This window comes from Ranitomeya imitator, chromosome 1, assembly GCF_032444005.1.
Source record: "Ranitomeya imitator isolate aRanImi1 chromosome 1, aRanImi1.pri, whole genome shotgun sequence".
Classification (NCBI taxonomy): Eukaryota; Metazoa; Chordata; class Amphibia; order Anura; family Dendrobatidae; genus Ranitomeya; species Ranitomeya imitator.
In genome coordinates this window covers 629,937,196-629,959,057 of record NC_091282.1, presented here as the reverse complement: position 1 = coordinate 629,959,057, position 21,862 = coordinate 629,937,196, and the positions used below count along the sequence as shown (strand labels likewise).

The window sequence follows — 21,862 nt, the reverse complement described above, 5'->3', positions numbered from 1 at the left end:
GCGTACTCAGGACACATTGGACAACAACTTATGGGGTCATATTTCTCCTGTTACCCTTGGGAAAATACAAAACTGGGGGCTAAATATAATTTTTGTGGGAAAAAAAAGATTTTTTATTTTCACGGCTCTGCGTTATAAACTGTAGTGAAACACTTGGGGGTTCAAAGTTCTCACAACACATCTAGATAAGTTCCTTGGGGGTTCTAGTTTCTAATATGGGGTCACTTGTGGGGAGTTTCTACTGTTTAGGTACATTAGGGGCTCTGCAAACGCAATGTGACACCTGCAGACCATTCCATCTAAGTCTGCTTTCCAAATGGCACTCCTTCCCTTCCGAGCCCTCCCATGCGCCCAAACAGTGGTTCCCCCCAGTAGCGTATCTACCAGGGGAGCAGAGGGTGCGGTCGCCCCGGGCCCACCGCTCATAGGGGCCCACCCGGAGCTATGCTACACTTAATTATATGAGCGTGCACAGCCCGCGGTAGAGAAGAGGGAGACATGATCTCTCCCTGCACTACTGCGGGCAGTGGCTGAAGAGAGAGGAGCAATGAGCATATTTCCCAAAGCCCCCCCCCTTGCTAATACACGCTGAGTACCAGCACTGTACCTCACAGCTGCCTTCCTTCACTGAAGACACGCCCACATTGCACGCTGAGGGGGCATGCAATGTCTGCTGAGTGCAGAGCAGACAGGAAGGAGCATCTTTTTCCAGTGAGAGAGGAGCAGGACACAGTGGTGTAAGTACAGCTGGCACTTCTGCTCTACTCTGCTGCTCTCCTGATAAGACCAACAGGATTCCTGTGCTGTATCTGCAGTTTCTAAGGCACTGAGATTTATGGTGGCTGGTCAGTAATGTGCACTCATAGACGTGACTCTGGCTGCAGGACCCCACACGTGAGGATATACGGTATGTCTCTTACCTATATATACCATATATGAGAAAGAGTCAAATATCCCTATGTGTGGGGTCCTGCAGCCAGGGTCACGTCTATGAGTGCATATTACTGACCAGTCTTGTCAATATATATATATATATTTATATATATATATATATATATATATATATATATATATATATACACATAATTGTCTAAGGGTCACTTCCGTCTGTCTGTCTGTCCTTCTGTCACGGTTATTCATTAGTTCATTCGCTGATTGGTCTCGGCAGCTGCCTGTCATGGCTGCCGCGACCAATCAGCGACGGCCACAGTCCGATTAGTCCCTCCCCTACTCCCCTGCACTCACTGCCCGGCGCCCGCTCCGTAATCCCCTCCACTCACCGCTCACACAGGGTTAATGGCAGCGGTAACGGCCTGTGGTGTAACGCACTCCGTTACCGCTGCTATTAACCCTGTGTGTCCCCAACTATTTACTATTGATGCTGCCTATGCAGCATCAATAGTAAAAATATGTCATGTTAAAAATAATAAAAAAAACAAAAAACCTGCTATACTCACCCTCCGCCGCCTTTCTCGCTCCTCTGGACGCTCCCGGGACCGCTCCATTGCAAGCGGCAGCTTCCGCTCCCAGGGCTGGTGTGCGACAAGGACCTGCCGTGACATCACGTTCATGTGACCACGACGTCATCATAGGTCCTGCTCACACCAGCCCTGGGCCCAGAAGCTGCCGCTTGCAATGGAGCGTTCCCGGGAGCGTCCAGAGGAGCGAGAAAGGCGGTGGACGGTGAGTATAGCAGGACTTCCAACGGGCCTTCGGAAGGTGAGTATATGTTTATTTGTTTTTTAAGTCTCTATATTACGTGTCGCTGTGCAATATACTACGTGGCTGGGCAACATACTACGTGGCTGGGCATTATACTACGTGGCTGGACAATATACTACATGGCTGGGCAATATACTAAGTGACTGGGCAATATACTACGTGGCTGGGCAATATACTACGTGGCTGGGCAATATACTACGTGGCTGGGCAATATACTACGTGGCTGGGCAATATACTACGTGACTGGGCAATATATTACGTGGCTGGGCAATATACTACGTGGACACGCATATTCTAGAATACCCGATGCGTTAGAATCGGGCCACCATCTAGTGTATATATGTATATATATATAAAGACACTGGTCTGATAAGACACCAACCCTTATATATGTTCTATCCTGTAGCCTGGGACAGGATCCTATCAGACCAGTGTCTGCATGATTTCATATCAGTAGATCTAAGGTGGTAAACACGAAAAATAAAAAACACGAAATATGAAAAATAAAAGGTAAAACCTTTTATTAAAAAAGTTGAGGATGAATATATATTTACTATATGGAGACCCGATGCTATCGCATTGGGAGGGCAGTTATGTCACGATGAGGGCAGGCTTTGTAGCGTTGAGAATCTCTCCCCCCCATGTGCTCACCCACCTATCCACTCTCTCTTTCCCCCGTCTTTGCTCTCTTCTTTGACCTGTCTACTCCATGTGCTATGCGCTGCTCTTGTACACAGATGGCGGCGGTCAGTGAGTCATTCGGCTGATCCCGGCAGTGGCATGTTTGCAACGGTGTTCCGCTGGTGGTACCGCTCAAGAGGATGAGTATAAAGTGTGGGTGTACTGCCTACGCCGTATACAGTGTGTGTGGTGCGTACGGCATATACAGTGTGTGTGTGTGTGGTGTGACAGTGTTCCGCTGGTGGTACCGCGCAAGAGGATGAGTATAAGGCCGGCGTCACACTTGCGAGTTTTACGGACGTAAGAGCGCAGAATCTACGTCCGTAAAACTCGCAAAAAATACGGCACAATTATTCTCTATGCCCCTGCTCCTATTTGCCGTATTTTACTGATCAGTATTATACGGCTTTCTACGGCCGTACAAAATCGCAGCATGCTGCGTTTGTCACCGTACTGCGCAAGAAATACGCCAATGAAAGTCTATGGAAGCGTGAAAAATACGGATTACACACGGACAAGCAGTGTGACTTGCGAGAAATACGCAGCGCTGTTAGAGAGAAAAGCCGGCAATTCAGTGCGGTGTACAGTAAAATCACACTGACAGCTTACAGTCCAATAGGTAGAATAAATGTGTACACATAGAATAGGTTACTGTATGTAAACCATGTCTCAAATCATGTCGGGTTTTAAGAAGGAGAAAGAAAAAGCCGGTAATTGAATTACCGGCTTTCAAGCTGTATAGCGCTGGAATAAATATTAATATATATACATATATGTGTCTAATGACATATATATATATATATATAGACAGTATATATATATATTTTTTTTTCTTTTTGGGACACATGGATCATTTCTATAGCGGTATGTTGGTTTTGCAAGCCTGCGAGAAAACCACGCAGTACGGATGCCATACGGATTACATACGGAGGATGCCATGCGCAAAAAACGCTGACACACCCTGCCTACGGAGGAGCTACGGACCACTATTTTCGGGACATTTCAGCGTATTACGGCCGTAATATACGGACCGTATTTTCATACGCTGAGTGTGAAGCTGGCCTAAAGTGTGTGTGTACTGCCTACGGCATATACAGTGTGTGTGGTGCGTACGGCGTATACAGTGTATGTGTGGTGGACGGTGTTCCGCTGGTAGTACCGCGCAAGAGGCTGGTACCATAAGAAGTTTCCAAATTGAGACACCCATCACTTGAGTGTCCCAATATGGAGGTCGGTGAACTTCCGCCTCTTAGAATTCTGGGATCCGGACACATCTGGACGGAACAGGATGTGACATTACAAGGTAAGTATATATATTAAGATGATAAATAGCCAAACAGAAGAAAATAGAAACAGCAAGTAGGTGCATATAGAAAATCACATATGGGTGCGGGTCCATTTACATATACTCAGTCTAAACCACAAGATCCCCAAGGGGGAGAAGAGGAAAAAGGAACTGAAGAGCCAGGGGGTGTACTTTTTTCTTTAGATGGGTAATATTCTACCTCCCCCTCTATTTTCTGATTCCCTCATTTCCGATTCCCTCTTTGATGTCTTGTCCAGACAAGAGTATTCCTTTAGGGTTACCTGGACACATTCAGGGAGCTATACCCATATGATGGCCTCTATACACACCCACTGGCAGTTTCTTCTATTTATTTCTTTGTCATATAGTTCACGGCTGTGCCAGTATCAGCCCCCAGAGAGGGACAGACAGTGACCAGAATCCAAGGAGTGGGAGCTACAGCAGGTTCCATTATACAGCATGGACACTAATGCAGGGGTCATTATACAGTGTGGAAGCTAATGGAGGGGTCATTATAAAGTGTGGTAGATAATGTGGGGGCCGTAACACAGCGTGGGACCTAAGGCAGGACTCATTATACAGTGTGGGAGCTAACGCAGGGGTCACTATACAGTTTGAAGGTTGCTGTCGGGCCATCATACAGTGTAGGGGCCTATATACAGTGTGGGGACTACTGTGGGGCCTGTAAAGAGTTTGGGGCTACTGTGAGAGCACAAAGGAGACATTGTACTATGTAAGGGCACAGTGGTGGCATTACTATGTGATGCAGTATGAGGAGCATTACATTTGTACCACACAGCAGGTGCAGTAATAGGGACACAGACGGCAGCGGCTCAGTATTTGGGATATCAGCAGGATGAGGGGTTTGTGCAGGTTGGGAATAGATGGTGATGGCTGGAATGTGAGAAGTGAAACGTGTCTTTGTTGTAATTTCTGCAGATGAGTCCTGGGTGGAGAAGTCGCCATGTCGGTCTGGACCAGATGGAAAAGACGGGAAAAGTGAACGATTCCATCAGAAAGAACGTCAGTGGTAAGTCACCACCTGTAACTGTGCTGTAATCACTTGTATGCTTTGTAGGACTGGTATCTACCCCTATATGGTCACAATATGGTGGTAATATCAGTATTGGTCTTGTGGAGATGTTTTTTTTTTTTTACTTGCAGCAGGATCATCTGCTGACGTTCTCCTACGTCCACTATTGGGGTGCATCACCATAGTTGTAATCAGAGGTTAGGGGCCCACTCAGATGTCTCGCCCCCCCTAGGCTGAACCCCTAGCTACGCCTCTGGTTCCCCCCCACATATGGGGTATCAGTGTACTCAGGACAAATTGGACAACAACTTTCGGGGTCCTATTTCTCCTGTTACCCTTGGGAAAATACAAAACTGGGGGCTAAATATAATTTTTGTGGAAAAAAAAAAAATTTTTATTTTCACGGCTCTGCGTTATAAACTGTAGTGAAACACTTGGGGGTTCAAAGTTCTCACAACACATCTATATAAGTTACTTGGGGGGTCTAGTTTCCAATATGGGGCCACTTATGGGGAGTTTCTATTGTTTAGGTACATTAGGGGCTCTGCAAGCGCAATGTGACGCCTGCAGACCATTCCATCTAAGTCTGCTTTCCAAATGGCGCTCCTTCCTTTCCGAGCTCTCCCATACGCCCAAACGGTGGTTCCCCCGCGCATATGGGGTATCAGTGTACTCAGAACAAATTGGACAACAACTTTTGGGGTCCTATTTCTCCTGTTACCCTTGGGAAAATACAAAACTGGGGGCTAAATATAATTTTTGTGGGAAAAAAAAGATTTTTTATTTTCACGGCTCTGCGTTATAAACTGTAGTGAAACACTTGGGGGTTCAAAGTTCTCACAACACATCTAGATAAGTTCTTTGGGGGGTCTAGTTTCCAATATGGGGTCACTTGTGGGGGGTTTCAATGTTTAGGCACATCAGTGGCTCTCCAAATGCAACATGGCGTCCCATCTCAATTCCTGTCAATTTTGCCTTGAAAAGTCAAACGGCGCTCCTTCCCTTCCGAGCTCTCCCATGCGCTCAAATAGTAGTTTACCCCCACATATGGAGTTTTAGCGTACTCAGGACAAATTGTACAACAACTTTAGGGGTCCAATTTCTTCTCTTACCCTTGGGAAAATAAACAATTGGGGGCGAAAAGATAATTTTTGTAAAAAAATATGATTTTTTATTTTTACGGTTCTGCGTTATAAACTTCTGTGAAGCACTTGGTGGGTCAAAGTGCTCACCACACTTCTAGATAAGTTCCTTAGGGGGTCTACTTTCCAAAATTGTGTCACTTGTGGGGGGTTTCAATGTTTAGGCACATCAGTGGCTCTCCAAACGCAACATGGCGTCACATCTCAATTCCTGTCAATTTTGCATTGAAAAGTCAAACGGCCCTCCTTCCCTTCCGAGCTCTCCCATGCGCCAAAACAGTGGTTTACCCCCACATATGGGGTATCAACGTACTCAGGACAAATTGTACAACAACTTTTAGGGTCCAATTTTTTAGGGTTAGGGGTGTGTCAGGGTTAGGGGTGTCTTTAGGGTTACCGTTGAGATTAGTGTTAGGGGTGTGTTTAGATTAGGGTTTTAGTTATTATTGGGGGTTTCCACTGTTTAGGCACATCAGGGGCTCTCCAAACGCGACATGGTGTCCGATCTCAATTCCAGCTAATTCTGCGTTGAAAAAGTAAAACAGTGCTCCTTCTCTTCCGAGCTCTCCCGTGTGCCCAAACAGGGGTTTACCCAAACATATGGGGTATCAGCGTACTCAGGACAAATTGGTCAACAACTTTTGGGGTCCAATTTCTCCTGTTACCCTTGGGAAAATACAAAACTGGGGGCTAAAAAATAATTTTTGTGGGAAAAAAAAGATTTTTTATTTTCACGGCTCTGCGTTATAAACTGTAGTGAAACACTTGGGGGTTCAAAGTGTTCACAACACATCTAGATAAGTTCCTTGGGGTCTAGTTTCCAATATGGGGTCACTTGTGGGTGGTTTCTACTGTTTAGGTACATTAGGGGCTCTGCAATCGCAATGTGACGCCTGCAGACCATTCCATCTAACTCTGCTTTCCAAATGGCACTCCTTCCCTTCCGAGCTCTCCCATGCACCCAAACGGTGGTTACCCCTCACATATGGGGTATCAGTGTATTCAGGACAAATTGGACAACAACTTTTGGGGTCCTATTTCTCCTGTTACCCTTGGGAAAATACAAAACTGGGGGCTAAAAAATAATTTTTGTGGGAAAAAAAGATTTTTTATTTTCACGGCTCTGCGTTATAAACTGTAGTGAAACACTTGGGGGTTCAAAGTTCTCACAACACATCTAGATAAGTCCCTTGGGGGTCTAGTTTCCAATATGGGGTCACTTGTGGGGGGTTTCTACTGTTTAGGTACATTAAGGGGTCTGCAAACGCAATGTGACGCCTGCAGACCAATCCATCTAAGTCTGCATTCCAAATGATGCTCCTTCCCTTCCGAGCTCTGCCATGTGCTCAAATGGTGGTTGCCCCCCACATATCGGGTATTAGCGTACTGAGGAAAAATTGGACAACAATTTTTATGGTCCAATTTTTCCTGTTACCCTTGGAAAAATATAAAACTGGGGGCTAAAAAATAATTTTTGTGAAAAAAAAAATATTTTTTATTTGCACGGCTCTGCGTTATAAACTGTAGTGAAACACTTGGGGATTCAAAGCTCTCACAACACATCTAGATGAGTTCCTTGGGGGGTCTAGTTTCCAATATGGGGTCACTTGTGGGGGGTTTCTACTGTTTAGGTACATTAGGGGCTCTGCAAACGCAATGTGACGCCTGCAGACTAGGGTTGAGCGAAACGGGTCGTTCATTTTCATAAGTCGCCGACTTTTGGCAAAGTCGGGTTTCATGAAACCCGACCCGATCCCTGTGTGGGGTCAGCCATGCGGTACGCGACTTTCGCGCCAAAGTCGCATTTAAATGACGCGAAAAGTGCCATTTCTCAGCCAATGAAGGTGGACGCAGAGTGTGGGCAGCGTGATGACATAGGTCCTGGTCCCCACCATCTTAGAGAAGGGCATTGCAGTGATTGGCTTGCTGTCTGCGGCGTCACAGGGGCTATAAAGGGGCGTTCCCGCCAACCGCCATCTTACTGCTGCTGATCTGAGCCTAGGTAGAGGTTGCTGCCGCTTCGTCAGAAGCAGGGATAGCGTTAGGCAGGGTCCATTAACCACCAAACCGCTTGTGCTGTAGCGATTTCCACTGTCCAACACCACCTTTTGTTTGCAGGGACAGTGGAAGATACATTTTTTTTTCCTCAGCGCTGTAGCTCATTGGGCTGCCCTAGAAGGCTCCCTGATAGCTGCATTGCTGTGTGTACGCCGCTGTGCAAACCAGCTGCTTTTTTCAAAGCACAAATCCTGTTGTTCCTTCCTTTCTGCACAGCTATCTTGTTTGTTTGTCCACACTTTTGATTTAATTTGTGCAGCAGTCCACTCCTTGTTATTGCTGCCTGCCATACCTTGCTGAGATTACTGCAGGGAGATAGTAATTGTAGGACAGTTTCTTTTTTTTTTTTTTAATTCTCCCTGAAAAAAAATAAATAGTGGGAGATTAATATTGGCATTTCTGCTTGAGTGCCAGTCCTGTGTGTGCCATCTCTCTCAAATTTTGGGGCACAGAAAGCCTAGTGTGTAATACTGGGCCTGATTTCTTGATAATTCTCCCAGAAACCAAAAAATAGTGGGAGATTAATATTGGCATTTCTGCTTGAGTGCCAGTCCTGTGTGTGCCATCTCTCTTAAATTTTGGGGCACAGAAAGCCTAGTGTCTATAATACTGTTTTTTTTTGGGGGGGGGTTAATTCTCCCTTAAAAAAAAAAAAGTGGGAGATTAATATTTGCATTTATGCTTGATTGCCAGTCGTGTGTGCTATCTCTCTCAAATTGTGCTGCACAGAAAGCCTAGTGTCTATAATACTGTTGTATTTTTTTTTTTTTTTTAAATTCTCCCTTAACCCCTTAATCCCATATGACGTACTATCCCTTCGAGGTGGGGTGGGCTTTAATTCCCACCGACGGGATAGTACGTCATAGGCGATCGGCCGCTCTCACGAGGGAGCGCGGCCGGGTGTCAGCTGCCTATCGCATATGACATCCTGCACTATGTGCCAGGAGCGGTCACGGACCGCCCCCGGCACATTAACCCCCGGGTACTGTAACTATACCGGTACATACAGATACCGGTAACTCCTTGACAGGGCATCAGCCTTCACATTCTTAGAGCCCAGAAGGTACGAAACCACAATATCAAAACGGGAGAAAAATAACGACTATCGAGCCTGTCTCAGATTCAACCGTTTGGCAGACTCAAGATAAGTCAAATTCTTGTGATCTGTCAAGACCACCACGCGATGCTTGGCTCCTTCAAGCCAATGACGCCACTCCTCGAATGCCCACTTCATGGCCAACAACTCTCGATTACCAACATCATAATTACGCTCAGCAGGCGAAAACGTTCTAGAAAAGAAAGCACATGGCTTCATCACTGAGCCATCAGAACTTCTTTGCGAAACAAAACAGCCCCTGCTCCAATCTCAGAAGCATCAACCTCAACCTGAAACGGGAGCGAAACATCTGTCTGGCACAACACAGGGGCAGAAGAAAAACGACGCTTCAACTCCTGAAAAGCCTCTACAGCTGCAGAAGACCAATTGACCACATCAGCACCCTTCTTGGTCAAATCAGTCAACGGTTTAGCAACACTAGAAAAATTAGCGATGAAGCGCTGATAAAAATTAGCAAAGCCCAGGAACTTTTGCAGGCTCTTCACAGATGTCGGCTGAGTCCAATCGTAAATGGCCTGGACTTTAACAGGGTCCATCTCTATAGTAGAAGGAAAAAAATGAACCCCAAAAATGAAACCTTCTGAACTCCAAAGAGACACTTTGACCCCTTCACAAACAAGGAATTTGCACGAAGGACCTGGAACACCATTCTGACCTGCTTCACATGAGACTCCCAATCATCCGAAAAGACCAAAATATCATCCAAATACACAATCAGGAATTTATCCAGGTACTCTTGGAAGATGTAATGCATAAAGGACTGAAATACTGATGGAGCATTGGAAAGCCCGAATGGCATAACCAGGTACTCAAAATGGCCCTCGGGCGTATTAAATGCTGTTTTCCATTCATCGCCTTGTTTAATACGCACAAGATTATACGCCCCTCGAAGATCTATCTTGGTGAACCAACTAGCCCCTTTAATACGAGCAAACAAATCAGACAGAAACGGCAAAGGATACTGAAATTTGACTGTAATTTTATTAAGAAGGCGGTAATCAATACAAGGTCTCAAAGAACCATCCTTCTTGGCCACAAAAAAGAACCCTGCTCCTAACAGTGATGACGACGGGCGAATATGGCCTTTCTCCAAGGATTCCTTTATATAACTCCGCATAGCGGCGTGTTCTGGCACAGATAAATTGAACAATCGGCCCTTAGTAAACTTACTACCAGGAATCAAATTAATTGCACAATCACAATCCCTATGAGGAGGTAGGGCACTGGCTTTGGGCTCATCAAATACATCCCGATAATCCGACAAAAACTCTGGAACTTCAGAAGGAGTGGAAGACGAAATAGACAAAAATGGAACATCACCATGTACCCCCTGGCAACCCCAGCTGGACACAGACATAGATTTCCAGTCCAATACTGGATTATGAACCTGTAGCCATGGCAACCCCAAAACGACCACATCATGCAGATTATGCATCACCAGATTGCGGATATCCTCCTGATGTGCAGGAGCCATGCACATGGTCAATTGGGTCCAGTACTGAGGCTTATTCTTGGCCAAAGGCATAGCATCAATTCCTCTCAATGGAATAGGATACTGCAAGGGCTCCAAGAAAAAACCACAGCGCCTGGCAAACTCCAAGTCCATCAAATTCAGGGCAGCGCCTGAATCCACAAATGCCATAACAGAATAGGATGACAAAGAGCAAATCAGAGTAACGGACAATAGAAATTTAGACTGTACTGTACCAATGGTGGCAGACCTAGCGAACCGCTTAGTGCGCTTAGGACAATCGGAGATAGCATGAGTGGAATCACCACAGTAAAAACATAGCCCATTCCGACGTCTGTGTTCTTGCCGTTCAGCTCTGGTCAAAGTCCTATCACATTGCATAGGCTCAGGCCCATGCTCAGATAGTACCGCCAAATGGTGCACAGCTTTACGCTCACGCAAGCGTCGATCGTTCTGAATGGCCAAAGACATAAACTCATTCAGACCAGCAGGCATGGGAAATCCCACCATGACATCCTTAAGGGCTTCAGAGAGACGCTTTCTGAAGATTGCCGCCAGGGCACATTCATTCCACTGAGTGAGCACAGACCACTTTCTAAACTTCTGACAATATATCTCCGCTTCATCCTGACCCTGACACAGAGCCAGCAAGATTTTCTCTGCCTGATCCACTGAATTAGGTTCGTCATAAAGCAATCCAAGCGCCAGGAAAAACGCATCAACATCACGCAATGCCGGATCTCCTGGCGCAAGGGAAAATGCCCAGTCTTGAGGGTCACCACGTAACAAAGAAATAATGACCTTTACTTGTTGAACAGGGTCACCTGAGGAGCGAGGTTTCAAGGCAAGAAACAATTTACAATTATTTTTGAAATTCAAGAACTTAGATCTATCACCAAAAAAAAAATCAGGAATAGGAATCCTAGGCTCTGACATCGGATTCTGAACCACAAAATCTTGAATGTTTTGTACCCTTGTAGTGAGATTATCCATCCAAGAGGACAGACCTTGAATGTCCATGTTTACACCTGTGTCCTGAACCACCCAGAGGTAAAGGGGAAAAGAGAGACGAAACACACTGCAAAGAAAAAAAATGGTCTCAGAACTTCTCTTATCCCTCTATTGAGATGCATTAGTACTTTGGGCCACCTGTACTGTTATGACCTGGTGGTCAGGACAATAATGGACCTGGTGGTTAAGAGCACACGGAATGACCTGATAGTCACTGATAATAAAGGACGAGCTCTGGGACGTGGGAACTCTGCTGACCGGAATCCCTAATCCTATCACACACATTAGAAATAGCCGTGGATTGCTCCTAACGCTCCCTATGCAACTCGGCACAGCCTAAGGAACTAGCTAGCCCTGAAGATAGAAAAATAAAGCCTACCTTGCCTCAGAGAAATTCCCCAAAGGAAAAGGCAGCCCCCCACATATAATGACTGTGAGTAAAGATGAAAATACAAACACAGAGATGAAATAGATTTAGCAAAGCGAGGCCCGACTTACTGAACAGACTGAGGATAGGAAAGGTTGCTTTGTGGTCAGCACAAAAACCTACAAAAAGACCACGCAGAGGGCGCAAAAAGACCCTCCGCACCGACTCACGGTGCGGAGGTGCTCCCTCTGCGTCCCAGAGCTTCCAGCAAGCAAGACAACAATAAAAATAGCAAGCTGGACAGAAAAATAGCAAACCAAAGAAAAAACAAGCAGGAAACTTAGCTTCTGCTGGGAAGACAGGTCACAAGAACGATCCAGGAGTGAACTAGACCAATACTGGAACATTGACAGGTGGCATGGAGCAAAGATCCAAGTGGAGTTAAATAGAGCAGCCAGCTAACGAATTAACCTCGTCACCTGTGGAAGGAAACTCAGAAACACCCACCAGAGGAAGTCCATGGACAGAACCAGCCGAAGTACCATTCATGACCACAGGAGGGAGCCCGACCACAGAATTCACAACATAAATCCAAGGAACAGCCATACCACTAGAAACCACAAGAGGGAGCCCAAGAGCAGAACTCACAAAAGTGCCACTTACAACCACCAGAGGGAGCCCAAGAGCGGAATTCACAACAGTACCCCCCCTTGAGGAGGGGTCACCGAACCCTCACCAGAGCCCCCAGGCTGATCAGGACGAGCCAAGTGAAAAGCACGAACCAAATCGGTGACATGGACATCGAAGGCAACAACCCAAGAATTATCCTCCTGGCCATAACCCTTCCACTTGACAAGATACTGAAGCCTCCTCCTCGAAAAACGAGAATCCAAAATCTTCTCAACCTCATATTCCAACTCTCCCTCAACCAACACCGGGGCAGGAGGGTCAACCGAGGGAACAGCGGGCACCACATATCTCCGCAACAAAAATCTATGAAAACATTATGAATGGCAAAAGAGGCAGGAAGAGCCAAACGAAAAGACACCGGATTAATAATTTCAGAAATTTTATAAGGACCAATAAACCGAGGCTTAAACTTAGGGGAAGAAACCTTCATAGGAACATGATGAGAAGACAACCAAACCAAATCCCCCACACGAAGCCGGGGACCAACACACCAACGGCGGTTAGCAAAACATTGAGCCCTTTCCTGAGACAACGTCAAATTGTCCACCACATGAGTCCAAATCTGCTGCAGCCTGTCCACCACAGAATCAACACCAGGACAATCAGAAGGCTCAACCTGCCCGGAAGGAAAACGAGGATGAAAACCAAAATTACAAAAGAAAGGTGAAACCAAAGTAGCCGAACTAGCCCGATTATTAAGGGCAAACTCGGCCAACGGCAAGAAAGCCATCCAATCATCCTGATGAGCAGACACAAAGCATCTCAAATAGGTTTCCAAGGTCTGATTAGTTCGCTCAGTTTGGCCATTAGTCTGAGGATGAAACGCCAAAGAAAAAGACAAATCAATGCCCATCCTAGCACAAAAGGACCGCCAAAATCTAGAGACAAACTGAGAACCTCTGTCAGACACAATATTCTCCGGAATGCCATGCAAACGAACCACATGCTGAAAAAACAATGGAACCAGATCTGAGGAGGAAGGCAACTTAGGCAAAGGTACCAGATGGACCATTTTAGAGAACCGGTCACAAACAACCCAGATAACAGACATCTTCTGGAAAACAGGAAGATCCAAAATAAAATCCATGGAATTATGCGTCCAGGGCCTCTCAGGGACCGGCAAAGGCAAAAGCAACCCACTAGCACGGGAACAGCAAGGCTTGGCTCGGGCGCAAGTCCCACAGGACTGCACAAAAGCACGGACATCGCGCGACAAGGAAGGCCACCAAAAGGACCTAGCAACCAAATCTCTGGTACCAAAAATCCCAGGATGACCAGCCAACACTGAACAATGAACCTCAGAAATTACCTTACTTGTCCATCCATCAGGAACAAACAGCTTCCCCACAGGACAGCGGTCAGGCCTATCAGCCTGAAATTCCTGAAGCACTCGCCGCAAATCAGGGGAGATGGCAGAAAGAATCACCCCTTCCTTAAGAATGCCAACCGGCTCAAGGACTCCAGGACAATCAGGCGAAAAACTCCTAGAGAGGGCATCAGCCTTAACATTCTTAGATCCCGGAAGATACGAGACCACAAAATCAAAACGGGAGAAAAACAGGGACCATCGAGCCTGTCTAGGATTCAGCCGCTTGGCCCACTCGAGGTAAATCAGATTCTTATGATCGGTCAGGACCACAACGCGGTGCTTAACTCCCTCAAGCCAATGTCGCCACTCCTCAAACGCCCACTTCATAGCCAACAACTCCCGATTGCCGACATCATAATTGCGTTCCGCAGGCGAAAACTTTCTGGAAAAAAAAGCACACGGTTTCATCAAACAACCATCAGACTCCCTCTGAGACAAAACGGCCCCTGCCCCAATCTCAGAAGCATCGACCTCAACCTGAAAAGGAAGAGAAACATCCGGCTGATGCAACACAGTGGCAGAAGTAAATCGGCGTTTAAGCTCCTGAAAGGCCTCAACAGCCTCAGAGGACCAATTCGTCACATCAGCGCCTTTCTTCGTCAAATCAGTAAGGGGCTTAACCACACTGGAAAAGTTAGCAATGAAACGGCGATAGAAATTAGCAAACCCCAAAAATTTTTGAAGGCCCTTCACAGATGTGGGTTGGATCCAGTCATGAATAGCTTGGACCTTAACAGGATCCATTTCTATAGACGAGGGAGAAAAAATAAAACCCAAAAAAGAGACCTTCTGAACTCCGAATAGGCACTTAGAGCCATTCACAAACAAAGCATTATCACGAAGGATCTGGAACACCATCCTGATCTGCTTCACATGAGACTCCCAATCATCGGAAAAAATCAAAATATCATCCAAATATACGACCATGAATTTATCAAGATAATTGCGGAAAATATCATGCATGAAAGACTGGAACACAGATGGAGCATTAGAGAGCCCAAATGGCATCACAAGGTATTCAAAATGGCCTTCGGGCGTATTAAATGCAGTTTTCCATTCGTCACCCTGTTTAATGCGAACTAGATTATATGCCCCTCGGAGGTCAATCTTAGTAAACCAACTAGCCCCCTTAATCTGAGCAAACAAATCAGTAAGCAAAGGCAAGGGGTATTGGAATTTGACCGTGATCTTATTAAGAAGACGATAATCAATACAGGGTCTCAAGGAGCCATCCTTCTTAGCAACAAAAAAGAATGGTGACGAAGAGGGCCGAATATGCCCCTTCTCCAAAGACTCCTTAACATAACTCCGCATGGCGGCATGCTCTGGCACAGACAGATTGAAAAGTCGGCCCTTAGGGAACTTACAACCAGGAATCAAGTTAATAGCACAATCACAGTCCCTGTGCGGTGGAAGGGAACTGGACTTGGGCTCATCAAATACATCCTGGAAATCCGACAAAAACTCAGGGACCTCAGAAGAGGGGGAATAGGAAATTGACATCAAAGGAACATCACTATGTACCCCTTGACAACCCCAACTAGTCACCGACATAGTTTTCCAATCCAGCACCGGATTATGTTCCTGTAACCATGGAAAACCCAGTACAACAACATCATGCAGGTTATGCAACACCAGAAAACGGCAATCTTCCTGATGTGCAGGAGCCATGTACATAGTCATCTGCGTCCAGTACTGAGTTTTATCCTTGGCCAAGGGTGTAGCATCAATGCCCCTCAAAGGAATAGGGCTCTGCAAAGGCTGCAAGGAAAAACCAAAGCGACTGGCGAATTCTAAGTCCATTAAGTTCAGGGCAGCGCCTGAATCCACAAATGCCATGACAGAAAAGGATGACAATGAGCAAATCAGGGTCACAGATAAAAGAAATTTAGGCTGTATAGTACTAATGGTAACAGACCTAGCGACTCTCTTAGTACGCTCAGGGCAATCGGAGATAACATGAGCAGAATCACCACAGTAAAAACACAGCCTATTCTGACGTCTGAATTCCTGCCGATCTGTTCTAGTCAAAATTCTATCACATTGCATAGGTTCTGGACTCTGCTCAGAGGACACTGCCATATGGTGTACAGCTTTGCGCTCGCGCAGACGCCGATCAATCTGAATGGCTAGAGACATAGATTCGCTCAAACCAGCAGGCATAGGAAAGCCCACCATAACATCTTTAAGGGTTTCAGAAAGACCTTTTCTGAAAATAGCAGCCAGAGCCTCCTCATTCCATTTAGTGAGCACAGACCATTTTCTAAATTTCTGGCAGTATAATTCTGCCGCTTCCTGACCTTGACACAAGGCCAACAGGGTTTTTTCTGCATGATCCACAGAATTAGGTTCGTCATACAATAATCCGAGCGCTTGAAAAAATGCGTCTACATTCAATAATGCCGGATCCCCTGTTTCAAGAGAAAAAGCCCAGTCTTGAGGGTCACCACGCAGCAAGGATATGATGATTTTTACTTGCTGAATGGGATCACCAGAAGAACGGGGTTTCAAAGCAAAAAACAATTTGCGGTTATTTTTAAAGTTCAAAAATTTGGATCTGTCCCCAAAAAACAAATCAGGAGTAGGAATTCTAGGCTCTAAAGCCGGAGTCTGGACAACATAGTCCTGGATACTCTGTACTCTTACAGCAAGTTGATCCACACGAGAAAACAAACCCTGAACATCCATGCCAAAGCATATATCCTGAACCACCCAGATATCAAGAGGAAAAAAAAGACAAACCAGCGCACAGAAAAAAAAATGGTTCAGAACTTTCTTTTCCTTCTTTTGAGATGCATTTAATTCATTTTTGGCCACTTCTACTGTTATGATACGGTGGTCTAGGAGCAACATGGAACGAGCTCTGAAGGAAGTGGTAACTGTACTGACCGCAGTCCCTAAGCTCAACACAACACTAGAAGTAGCCGTGGAATGCTCCTAACTCTCCCTAGGCATCTCGTCACAGCCTAAGAGCTAACTACCCCTAAAGATAGAAGCAGGAAAACTATCTTGCCTCAGAGAAAATCCCCAAATGATAGATTAGCCCCCCACAAATAATGACTGTGAGTGGAGAGGGAAAAGACATACACAGAATGAAACCAGGATGAGCACAGGAGGCCAGTCTAGCTAAATAGAAAGGACAGGATGGAATACTGTGCGGTCAGTATAAAACACAACAAAAAATCCACGCAGAGTTTACAAAAAATCTCCACACCTGACTAAAGGTGTGGAGGGTAAATCTGCTTCCCAGAGCTTCCAGCAAGACAAAATTAATTCATACTGATAAGCTGGACAAACATAGAAAGCACAGAACGGATAAGTCCACAATCTATGGACAGAAAAGAGCAAGCAAAAACTTAGCTTTGCTGAACTGGTCAGGATAGCAGGGAAATCCAAAGAGATGTGAATCCAACCAGAAACCATTTACAAGTGGCACTGGCTGAAGGACAGAGTCAGACATAAATAGCCGAGCAGAAAAGACGATCAGTGGAAGCAGCTGAAGACAGCTAAATCCAAGGAGCAGCCATACCACTAGAAACCACAAGAGGGAGCCCAAGAGCAGAACTCACAAAAGTGCCACTTACAACCACCGGAGGGAGCCCAAGAGCGGAATTCACAACAGTTAGGCCTACTAAGTCTGTCTGTGGTCCATAATTGAAATTGTCCTCCACTGACCACACCACTGCTGCCCGTGTACCCCTGGAACCTATTTTAAAATGCCTACAGCCTACTTTTGTTATGTTAGGCCTACTAAGTCTGTCTGCGGTCCCTCCTTCCAATAGTCCTCCACTGACCAGACCAATGCTGGCTGTGTACCCCTGGAACCTATTTTAAATTGCATAGAGCATCCTTTTTTTAATTGTAGTCGTACTAAGTCTGTCTGCGGTCCATAATTGAAATTGTCCTCCACTGACCACACCACTGCTGCCCGTGTACCCCTGGAACCTATTTTAAAGTGCCTACAGCCTACTTTTGTTATGCTAGGCCTACTAAGTCTGTCTGCGGTATCTCCTTCCAATAGTCCTCCACTGACCAGACCAATGCTGGCTGTGTACCCCTGGAACCTATTTTAAATTGCATAGAGCATCCTTTTTTTAATTGTAGGCGTACTAACTCTGTCTGCGGTCAATAATTGAAATTGTCTTCCACTGACCAGACCAATGCTGGCCGTGTACCCCTGGAACATAGTTGAAAGTGCATAGAGCCTACTTTTTTTCTTTATTTTATATTTATAAAGCCCAGATGGACTACGCTGTACCACGGTACGAGCTACCCAGTCGTCACTTCTTTTGCGAGAAAAGCCATCCCAGCCCTCCACCAGCATGTAAAAGTCCGCATTGTCCATGCACTCAGGCAATCTAAGAGTAGAAAGGTGCACCTGACAACAGACGCATGGAGCAGTAGGCATGTCCACGGAAGGTTACGTGTCCATTACGGCGCACTGGGTTAATGTGATGGATGCATGGTCCACAGGGGACAGCCTACTAAGTCTGTCTGCAGTCCCTAATTCAAATTGTCCTCCGCTGACCACACCAATGCTGCCTGTGTACCCCTGTAACCTTTTTTAAACTGCATTGAGCCCAATTTTTTGTTTAAGGCCTACTACCTGTGTCTGTCTGCGCCACTCAATACAGCTGTCCTCCTCTGAAAAAAGCTGAGCGTCAATTGTCTGGTTTTCAGGCTATAGGAATTTGAAAACTGCATTGGGGCTACTATTTCGGTAGGGCCTACTAACGGTGTCTGCCGCTCCAAGGTGTTCTCCTGGTAGCCTTTCCTGAGCTTCGATCTTCAGACTCTTGTTAAATAGTTTTTTAATCAAACTGCAGTGGGGCTAGTACTAGGGTTGGGGCCTACTACCAGTGTCTGCCGCTCCAATGTGTTCTCCTGGTTGCCTTTCCTGAGCTTCGATCTTCAGACTCTTGTTAAATAGTTTTTTAATCAAACTGCAGTGGGGCTAGTACTTGGGTTGGGGCCTACTACCAGTGTCTGCCGCTCCAAGGTGTTCTCCAGGTTGCCTCTCCCTAAATTCTATCTTCAGGCTCTTGTTAAATTGTTTTTAATATAACACTGCATTTGGCCTACTTGTTTTGTTGGCCCTACTAACGGTGTCTGCCGCTCCTTGATGTTCTCCTCCACTGAACAAACCATTGCCGCCTGTTTACTTCTGTTACCAATTTTGAACTGCATTTAGCCTACTTACTGATTTGGGCCTACTCACTGTGTCAGCCTCTCATTACAGTTGTACTCCACTGAACAAAGCAATGCCCCCTGGTTAGTCCTGTTACCAATTTTGAACTGCATTTAGCCCACTTTATTATTTGAGCCTATATCTGCGTTTCCTCTTCATCCTGCCCATTGCCCAGCCAGTGATAGATGAGTCTGCTGGTACATTGAACCAGAACGCTACATTCCCCGTGCATGCTACACAGCTAGAATGTGACCCTGCTGAAAGTCAGGTTCCCCTTCCCGCATACCATACCACCTTACACGGGGACAAAAAGGAAGGTGCAGATGAAAGTGCAGGTTCCTTCATCAGGTGTGGGGGGGATACTCTTGGGCGACGTCACTGGCACAGGGCCCCTCATAGTACGCAAAGTGTTTCTGCCGGTGGGAGGCGCCCCCGCTGTGCAAACACACCGCCGTACTTTGAGGGGCCCTGTGCCAGTGCCAATGCCAAACAGTGGGCCCCCCCTGCTTGCTCAGGATCACAGAACTTGCAAAGTTGAAATACTTACCTTGCCCTGCTCCACTGCCGTGACGTGGTCCAGATTTCCTGGGCCCAGAAAATACTTGAACCAGCCCTACCCCCAACAACTTTAGCCAAATGACCCCCAATTTCCAATGCCTAACTATTATTTTAAGGGAAATTAAGATTGACAAGCTTCATTAAGAAGAATGGATGTTTTGCCATTAAAATGGGCACTCTAGGTGTTTTCCTGGACCCCACTCACTGCCGACTATGCTGCCCCATTGACTTGCATTGGGTTTCGTGTTTCGGTCGATCCTGATTTTACGACATAATCGGCCGATTTCACTCGACCCAACTTTTGAGATAGTCGGGTTTTGCGAAACCCAACTCGACTCTAAAAAAGTCAAGGTCGCTCAACCCTACTGCAGACCATTCCATCTAAGTCTGCTTTCTAAATGGCGCTCCTTCCCTTCCGAGCTCTCCCATGCGTTCAAACGGTTGTTCCCCCCCCCACATATGGGGTGTCAGTGTACTCAGGACAAATTGGACAACAACTTTCGGGGTCCAATTTCTCCTGTTACCCTTGGGAAAATACAAAACTGGGGGCGAAAAGATAATTTTTGTGAAAAAATATGTTTTTTTATTTTTACGGTACTGCGTTATAAACTTCTGTGAAGCACTTGGAGCGTCAAAGTTCTCACCACACCTCTAGATAAGTTCCTTAGGGGGTCTGCTTTCCAAAATGTTGTTACTTGTGGGGGTTTCAATGTTTAGGCACATCAGTGGCTCTCCAAACGTAACATGGCGTCCCATCTCAATTCCTGTCAATTTTGCCTTGGAAAGTCAAATGGCGCTCCTTCCCTTACGAGCTCTGCCATGCGCCCAAACAGTGGTTTAACCCCACATATGGGGTATCTGCGTACTCAGGACAAATTGTACAACAACTTTTTGGGGTCCATTTTCTCATGTTACCCTTGGTAAAATAAAACAAATTGGAGCTGATGTAAATTTTTTGTGAAAAAAAGTTAAATGTTCATATTTATTTAAACATTCCAAAAATTCCTGTGAAACACCTGAAGGGTTAATAAACTTCTTGAATGCGGTTTTGAGCACCTTGAGGGGTGCAGTTTTTAGAATGGTGTCACACTTGGGTATTTTCTATCATATAGACCCTCAAAATGACTTCAAATGAGATGTGGTCCCTAAAAAAAAATGGTGTTGTAAAAATGAGAAATTGCTGGTCAATTTTTAACCCTTATAACTCTCTAAAAAAAAAAAATTGGGTTCCAAAATTGTGCTGATGTAAAGTAGACATGTGGGTAATGTTACTTATTAAGTATTTTGTGTGACATATCTCTGTGATTTAATTGCATAAAAATTCAAAGTTGGAAAATTGCGAAATTTTCAAAATTTTCGCTAAATGTCCGTTTTTTCACAAATAAACGCAGGTAATATCAAAGAAATTTTACCACTATCATGAAGTACAATATGTCTCGAGAAAACTTTGTCAGAATCACCAGGATCCATTGAAGCGTTCCAGAGTTATGACCTCATAAAGGGACAGTGGTCAGAATTGTAAAAATTGGCCCGGTCATTAACGTGCAAACCACCCTAGAGGGTATAGGAGTTAAATATAAATATATATTGTCACGATATGGTATGAAATATCATAAGTAGTTTTCTTGCTAGCCTGCGTGGGCTAAGCCCCCCTTCTTGGAGTGATGCTGCAGCAGTTTGTAGCTTCAAATTCCTTCCCTTTCACTCAGCCAAGAGCTGCTTTGCCAATGTATGGGGGAAGAGAAGTTTTATGGCCGAACGGTATTTACGACCAGGTTAGAATCTTCCACTAGCTGGAATTGGAAAAATGGCTCCAAAATTCATGAAAGATTCTTTGTTTGGGTTTTGTACGATAGTATGCACCAGGTTTACGTTAAGACCACGAAAATATATATTCGTATTCTCACTCGGTGTATCGACCCATTCCCCGAAACACGGGCTTCTAACTCCATCTGGTAAAGAAGTAGGGTTTTCTTGGTAAATATGTATCCCAGATAGGACATATTTGATCTCATTAGAATGCTCACGTTAATCCGAGATGAATTATGGGTTCGTTATGACTGTGACATGTTTTGTATCGAAGTTATAGCAAGTAGATAAATTTAAGATTGAAGTACTCAGAATGTAGAGAGAGGAGGGTCTGGATAAG

At 45.5% G+C, this 21,862-nt stretch overlaps 1 protein-coding gene across 2 annotated transcripts in view; it reads left to right on the top strand.

Moving 5' to 3' along the window:
• The first annotated feature begins 637 nt into the window (after nucleotides 1-637).
• Nucleotides 638-21,862, top strand: part of LOC138657978 (uncharacterized) — a 64,954-nt gene continuing 43,729 nt past the window's right edge. For both annotated transcript variants that reach the window (XM_069745567.1, XM_069745566.1), the window contains exons 1-2: nucleotides 638-737; nucleotides 4,649-4,739. In XM_069745567.1, coding sequence (XP_069601668.1) covers nucleotides 4,649-4,739 — 91 coding nt within the window. In that variant the 5' untranslated portion in view covers nucleotides 638-737. The remainder of the gene's footprint in view (nucleotides 738-4,648; nucleotides 4,740-21,862) is intronic.